This window comes from Gymnogyps californianus, chromosome 24 (genome assembly GCF_018139145.2).
Source record: "Gymnogyps californianus isolate 813 chromosome 24, ASM1813914v2, whole genome shotgun sequence".
NCBI classification, from domain to species: domain Eukaryota; kingdom Metazoa; phylum Chordata; class Aves; order Accipitriformes; family Cathartidae; genus Gymnogyps; species Gymnogyps californianus.
The window spans coordinates 5,582,321-5,588,743 of NC_059494.1; the positions used below are offsets into that span (position 1 = coordinate 5,582,321).

The 6,423-nt window shown below is 59.8% G+C and overlaps 3 protein-coding genes across 4 annotated transcripts; 1 reads left to right on the top strand and 2 right to left on the bottom strand.

Annotated features, from left to right (window-relative positions):
• Window positions 1-956: 956 nt before the first annotated feature.
• CD320 (CD320 molecule) lies at window positions 957-3,290 on the bottom strand. Its single transcript, XM_050910806.1, is given in 5 exon segments — window positions 957-1,184; window positions 1,187-1,314; window positions 1,671-1,748; window positions 2,779-2,988; window positions 3,203-3,290. Coding segments are annotated over 5 exon segments (732 nt in total).
• An 831-nt stretch (window positions 3,291-4,121) lies between these two features.
• NDUFA7 (NADH:ubiquinone oxidoreductase subunit A7) lies at window positions 4,122-5,195 on the bottom strand. The gene is made up of 4 exons (XM_050910622.1): window positions 5,137-5,195; window positions 4,919-4,968; window positions 4,675-4,824; window positions 4,122-4,372 (listed from the first exon to the last, which is right to left on the bottom strand). The coding sequence occupies exons 1-4, from the start codon at window positions 5,185-5,187 to the stop codon at window positions 4,276-4,278; spliced, it is 348 nt and encodes a 115-aa protein (XP_050766579.1). The 5' UTR covers window positions 5,188-5,195; the 3' UTR covers window positions 4,122-4,275.
• Window positions 5,196-5,336: 141 nt separating this feature from the next.
• Window positions 5,337-5,949, top strand: RPS28 (ribosomal protein S28). Of its 2 annotated transcripts, XM_050910635.1 has the most exons (4): window positions 5,337-5,386; window positions 5,465-5,512; window positions 5,578-5,704; window positions 5,830-5,949. In XM_050910635.1, the coding sequence occupies exons 1-3, from the start codon at window positions 5,348-5,350 to the stop codon at window positions 5,698-5,700; spliced, it is 210 nt and encodes a 69-aa protein (XP_050766592.1). In that variant the 5' UTR covers window positions 5,337-5,347; the 3' UTR covers window positions 5,701-5,704; window positions 5,830-5,949. The 2 variants fall into 2 exon arrangements, with proteins under 2 accessions (XP_050766592.1, XP_050766591.1); XM_050910634.1 differs by having other exon boundaries at window positions 5,578-5,949.
• The last annotated feature ends 474 nt before the right edge of the window (window positions 5,950-6,423 follow it).

Here is a 6,423-nt window from a genome sequence, read left to right on the forward strand (position 1 = left end):
ACCATTAACAGTGTTAGAGAAGGAACATCCAGAGTACAACACTGGGGCAGAAAGCGCGGTTCTGCAAAGGGCAGAGATCCTTGCTGGAAGGGAGCGTGCCGAGAAGCCGCTTGCCCCACGCTGACTCAGGATGGCAGCACAGCAAAGCCAGAGCAGACAGGAAGCTTTTCAACTTTCACCCCTGTGGTTGACTTGTCAGTAAAAGCTTCCTGTACCTTGGACTGAGCAGCATCAAAACACTAGCGCAAACATGGAGTATATATGTCCGGTCTGTGCAGAGTCAGCAAGCTGCTACTGAAACGGACGAGAAAGCCCCTATTCCCTGACAAAATCCAGGGGGAAGGATGGGGCAGGTGAAAAAAGGCTCTTGGCTGGAAGTGGAAGGGAACAGTTGAACAGCACCTAGCACCCGTCATTTCACGGAGAATAAAATCTTTGAGTCCAAGGTCGCACTGGTGAGAATCAGCATTAACAGCCCCTGGAGACAAGAACAATGAAGAAATTTCTACCACCTTTGTGAGGGGTGATTTCACAGCACCAGGGCAGGTCCTGTGCTATTTCCAGAGCCAAAGTAGTCCCACAATCTAAGATCCATTTCCAAGGGGAGCATCCTCTTGTTACTCCAGTATAACAACCCGGATTTGAGTGCTTATGTCCAGTTCAGTCAGCCTCTGTGGTGAGCAGGAGGGAGACCAGGCTAGTCCCATCTTATCACCTCACGGTAAAGATCCCTGTTACAAGAACAGAAAAGCACCTGGTTATTGACAGTCCTTTGCGCAAAAACCTCGTTTGACTTCAGTTTGTGCAAAGTAGAGGAAAACAACCCACACCAGAAGATTAGTATCTTAGCATGAGTGCTCAGTGTCCTTGGCAGCAGAGGAAGGACAGAGACCAGCACATCACTATCAAAAAAAGCCAGCATCTTCTCAGATTAGGCTGTGCAACTATCCCTGCAGTCAAGCAAGAGCTGACTGCAAGGAAGGAAGGTAAGGGGAGAGTTCTGCTGCTTCAGGGCAGACTGAAACCCCAAGCATGTGGCTGACCAGCAGTACGAACAGCTGGGAAAAGCTATCCCCGGAGGGGAAAGCTCTAGAGGCTAGAAACACAGGGCAAGAAGGCATTTCTCCTTCACGCACACACAGCGCATGGGGTGCAAGAAACTTACCCTTCAGGGAAACGAGCCTGTCTGGCTCTTGTCAGGCACCAGCTGTTCCCTGGATGCTTTTTCAAGAGTGAAGATGTCAGGTCTGCTTTTTGCTTTGGACAGGCCCCACACAGCAACAGAACCCACAGCTACCAGGATGCTCAGCAGCACTAGAGAGGAGAGCGCACAAGCAGAGAACCACTCACTGCACCTGGTCTGGACATCAGTACGGGGCTCTGCTGCTCAACAGCGTCAGCCAACAGCTAGAGATCAGCAGCTTCCCTCAAGGATAGGGGACAGAAAGAGAGGAAGCGAGTTAGTGCCAGATCGCATGGAATGGCCTTTCCAAGGACACAGTGCGTCCAAGTCAGAGGAATGATTAAGCTGTGGTGTAAGGCCTCCCCCAGCCCTCCCAGCCCAGTGAAAGCAGCTACCGATACAGGTCTGGAATTACCTCCATCAGGATACTCCATTTATAGCCCAAGCCAGGACCAAGACCATGTGCAGCACTCTGAGTCTCGCATACCTGCAATAATCAAGATCCACGTGCGGCCTTGACTCCTCGATGGCACGGAGCCCCCGGGCATAGGCATAGCGGAAGCTTCTGCGAGGAAAGATCAAGAAGTCCATCAGGCTTCCAACTCACCTTATGGTCAATATTCAAAGCAGTCTCCAATCCAAACCTGGCTGAGTTCCCAGTTCACCTCAAGAGTGTCAACAGGCCTTTTTCAATTTAAGCAAAACCTTATCTGCCATTACTGTGATTACCCCACGTGAGAGGAAAAAAGGTCCTACTGGAAATGCAGAACAGGGAAAGCTGGGGAATTCCCCAGCTGTAGCTGTAGCTGCAGCATTCTAACCTCTCCTCGTGGCACCGGGAAGCCCCAGGTACAACCAAAACGCAGCTCATCTCCGCACCTACCAACTGAACTGGTGCAGGCATCAAATCCAATCACAGTCTCCCACACCTGCAGTAATCCCCCTCCTCTCCACATCCACGGTGCTTCAGCTCCCAGACGCCACAGAAACCCCCAGGGTAAGGGAAGCTGGAAGAGGACTTTCAAGCACCTCAGACAGCCAACAGGTCTGTGACAAAGGAAGCTCCAGAGCATCTCGGAGCAGAGCAGCAGACACAAACAGTCCTGGGGATGCAGACACACCCTTCAGCTTGACAGATACCAGCGTCTGCTGCTCTGATCCTGCCTGCACGGCCCAGAAGTGCTTCCCCCATCCTTTTCCCTTCAGCTTGCCCATCCCCCGGAGATCAGAGGAGCTCAGAAGGGTGGACAGAGACTCCAGCATCACTGGCTTGTTGGAAGGAAGCAGCCAGAATTGCGTGTTCTGGAAGAAGGCACTTCAAAGGCACTTCCCGAGGGAGCCCTGGGGTGTTTAAACGCCGTCTCCACAGGAGGAAGCTTAAGGTGGGGCTAACCCTACTGCACTGACCCCTGCCCAAAGCAAGTTGTGACGGGCGCAGCCGTCTCAGAGAGGCTAGGCACGACAGAGACGACAGGCTGTAGTCTGGTTTACCACCCCCGAGCGCGGCCGCCGCCAGCCGGGGCTCCGGCGCCACCCGCCGCTCCCCGCACCCCCGGCCGATCGAAGGGGCCGTACCGCCGGCCGCACCCCCGTACCTGCGCTGCCGGTGGGCAGCGCCGCCGAGCTCCGCGGCGGGCTCACCCAAGCGCCGTCAGGACTCGTCTCCGCCGGGGTCGCCGTCCCGCAGCCCCGCTCGTCCCCCTCGTCCTCGCAGTCGGGGTGCCCATCGCAGCGCCACTCCCAAGGGAAGCAGATGGCGCCGGGCTCGCACTGGAACTGGCCCGGGGGGCAGCCGGACAGGGACGCTGCGGGGGGCGGACAGGGGGTGAAGAGCCGCGGGGGAGCCCCCGCCGCCCCGGGCCGCCGCCCGTCCCCGCGCCCCTCGCTGAGGGGAGCCCGCGCGCAAGGGCGTACGAGGGCACCAGCCAATGAGAGCGAAGGGTGTGCGCGGGGAGCCAATAGGCACAATCAAGGTACGGTGCGACCGCGCGCGCGCGCCCGGCCCTGCCCCCCACTCACCGTTCCCTGGCGGAGGCGGCGGGAGCGACGGGAGCAGCAGCACCGGCAGCGGGAGCAGCAGCACCGGCAGCACCGGAAGCCGCGCCATGCCGCGCGCCCCCACCGCTAGGACCCGCCGCCGCCGCCGCCCACCCTATAAAGCCGGCCGCGCGCTGGTAGGGCGCATGCGCACGGCTATGACCTCCACCAATGGGGTGCCCGGGAGGGCGGGGCGCAGGCGCGTGCCCTTGAGGAGGGCCCGCCCTCCCCGCGCGCCCGTCTCCCCGCGCTGCCGCTGCCGCCCCCGGGCCCCGCTGGAGCCGGGCGCTTTGCTCGGAGCGAGCCAGCCTTCCCCGTTCGGCCTCGGCCGCCGCAGCGCCGAGCTGCGCCTCCGTCCCTCTCCGGCTCTTCAAGCTTTCCGCTTGAGGCCGAGGGATGCAACTGCTGCCGGCAGGCCGGGCGGCTGCGCAAAGGCTCGGCGCAACTGCGCCGGTACTCCTCCGGCAGCTCCAGGGGAACGGGCCGCCTCTGCAGCAGCGCACCGAGGAACGGTCAACGCAGCGTGAGCCCAGGTGACCCGTTGTCATTGGCGAGGGAACCGGCCTACAGCGCTTGGCCTCCGAAAAGCGTGTAGCTGCGGCAGGGCAGCCTGGCCGGGATATCGGGCGCTTATGGCAAGGGTGCCACGGGCTCCCTGAGTCACTTCTCTTACTGCAACATCAGAGCATCGGGTCCTTTGTGGCCAGGCTGTGCTTTATTCGGCTCTGCCCTGAAGCGGTACCTCAGCTGTAGCTTACAAATCCGCTGAGCCTACGCTCAAACGCACGTACTATGTTGCTATTCCCTCAAGAAAACCTTACACCCAAAACAATATTAAAGAGTAGTAATTTGGATAATTCAAGTAGGACAGACAAAATGAGTGTGTGTGGGGAGGGCAATCACAGGTTTAAATACATTTATTAGTCATGCATCGGCAGCACTAGGACAAGTTCCATGCAGCATCCCTGTAGCAAAATCCGCTGCAGGCCTCCCCATTAGAGCGCTGCTTTGTAACAAACTGTGACCTGCACATCCAGCCTCGTCGTGTTTCTTTCTCACAAATAGGGCTGGTCTTTCGAAATTTCCCACTTCTTAAGTGCTGGTCCTGGTGTCACCGGTTTTTTCTCAGCTGTTGTCACTGCAGAGCCTGAACTGGAGTAGAGGAAGGGAGACAGAGGAGGCTTTAGTACCGCTATGAAAATCAGACTCAGATATAATCAGGAGTACAGGTTTTATTAGCGCTAGAGGCGTTTGTTAAGTCAGCTTCCAGCCACCTCACTTATTCGAGAGGAGATACCGACACCAAGAATTAGTTCAGCATTCTAGTACCAACCTGGGAAATCCCATACTGCTTACCAGAAGAGTTCAGCGCTTCTGGCGTAAACCAAACAAGGCTTAAACCCGCTCAAGCTCCAACGGCGCCAGCGCTGCCGCACCGACCCGGTCAGACCTACCTGCCAGCCTGAGCCCCCGCAGCCAGGGTTTTCTGCGCTGCCGCCACCACAATGGGCGGGAGAGACTCTCGCCGTCCGTCCCGGCTGCAGTAATAGTTATTGGCGAACTTGTGACTGGGACCCACCGGGAGCCGAGGCGGCGGCTGGGTTCTAGACAGAGAACGGTTCCAGAACGTCAACTCACGGCCGGCGAGCCTTCAACGCTCACGCCCAAACCCCGCGGCCCGGCCCGCCCCGCCGGCACCTCTTGGAGATCTCCGTGTAGCGCAGCGGCAGCTTGGCCTGGAGGTCCCGCTGCAAGGCAAGGCGAGAGCCGTCTCATGCGATGCCGGGCGCCGCGCACCCCCGCGGGACGCTGCCCTGCGCCGGCGGCTCCACGGAGCCGCCGGCGCAGGGCAGCGTCCCGCGGGGGGCACGGCGCCCGGTGTTCCCGGCGGCGTTGGGGTCCGGAGCCGCCCTTACCCCCGCCAAGAAGTTGCGGAAGCGCTGGATGAGGCGGGTGGCCGTCGCCATCTTGGCCGCTGTGAAGGGCAGGGGAGGCGCGGGGGGGGGGGAAGGAGGGCTGTGTGTGGTACCGGGAGCGCGCGGGGCGCGCTGGGTCTCGCGAGACTTGGCGCGGTATAAGGCGGGGCGGGGCGGGGCGCCGCCCTTCTTCCTGCGCCGCAGAGCCGCCATGGACACGAGCCGCGTGCAGCCCATCAAGCTGGCCAGGGTGGGGGGAACGGGAACCGGGATCGGGAACCGGGATCGGGATCGGGATGCGCGCTGACCCTCTGCTCTGCCCCCACAGGTGACCAAGGTGCTGGGCCGGACCGGTTCCCAGGGGCAGTGCACGCAGGTGAGTGGGCCTTGGGCGGGGAGCGGTACCGCCGAACCGGGCTGACGCCTTTTCGGTCCCGGCAGGTGCGGGTGGAGTTCATGGACGACACGAGCCGCTCCATCATCCGCAACGTGAAGGGGCCGGTGCGGGAGGGCGACGTCCTCACCCTGCTGGAGTCGGAGCGCGAAGCCCGGCGGCTGCGCTGAGCCGGTGAGCCCGGGGCCGCCCGCGGCGCGGAGCGCTCGGCCTCCCCCGCCGCCTCCGCGGCCTCCCCGCGCCTGCGGAGGGGGCTCGCCGTCCTCTAAACCGGCGTGGCCTCCGCTGTTGTGTTTCAGGCGATGAAGCCTTGCGGCGTTCCCTCGGAGCGGCCGGTTGGCGTCCGCTCAGCCAGGCGCGGGTCACGGGTGGCGAGCAGCGTGGCCCTTGCGCTGCTGCAATAAAGGGTTTTTCCAGAAGTCCCTTGCCTGGGTCTTGTTTATTGAATGTGTGAGCGCTCCGGCGCATCACAGTACCTGTGCACCCGCCTTCTGTTGTTGCGTGCGGCCGAGGGACAGAAGCACACCCCACTTATTGCTGGGGTTACACGTAATGCCTTCATCGTAATATAACTGCATCCTTGCATTTTTATTAACCTGTCACAACAAAAGTAACTCTCTGTTTTGATTACAGCAACTGTAATCCCGACCTTTTCTGGTAAGCATTTTTCTGTGTGTAAGCGGTAAAGTGGCACTGCTAAACTTACCAGACTTCTGTGGAGTTTAATGACAAGTTGAAAGTCAAGCTGTGTACCAGCTTGCAAAGCAACAGCCTGCTGCTTCTGTCTTTCTGTCCTCAGTAAGCTATTCTATAAATGCTGCTATAAATACACCTACTTGCTGTCTTTCCTGGCACCCACGGAGAGCGAGTGCTTGTCTCTCTCCCCTTAGAGG

What these genes read in the sequence shown, in the direction of transcription:
- NDUFA7 (XM_050910622.1), bottom strand. Translation starts at nt 5,187, where the DNA reads ATGGCGACGGCCACCCGCCTCATCCAGCGCTTCCGCAACTTCTTGGCG. An exon ending in TACACGGAGATCTCCAAGAG is followed by an intron (nt 4,825 to 4,918) that starts GTGCCGGCGGGG and finishes TTCTCTGTCTAG; the next exon opens with AACCCAGCCGCCGCCTCGGC. An exon ending in GCGGGGGCTCAGGCTGGCAG is followed by an intron (nt 4,373 to 4,674) that starts GTAGGTCTGACC and finishes CCTCTACTCCAG; the next exon opens with TTCAGGCTCTGCAGTGACAA.
- RPS28 (XM_050910634.1), top strand. Translation starts at nt 5,348, where the DNA reads ATGGACACGAGCCGCGTGCAGCCCATCAAGCTGGCCAGG. An exon ending in AGCCCATCAAGCTGGCCAGG is followed by an intron (nt 5,387 to 5,464) that starts GTGGGGGGAACG and finishes CTGCCCCCACAG; the next exon opens with GTGACCAAGGTGCTGGGCCG. An exon ending in CCCAGGGGCAGTGCACGCAG is followed by an intron (nt 5,513 to 5,577) that starts GTGAGTGGGCCT and finishes CGGTCCCGGCAG; the next exon opens with GTGCGGGTGGAGTTCATGGA.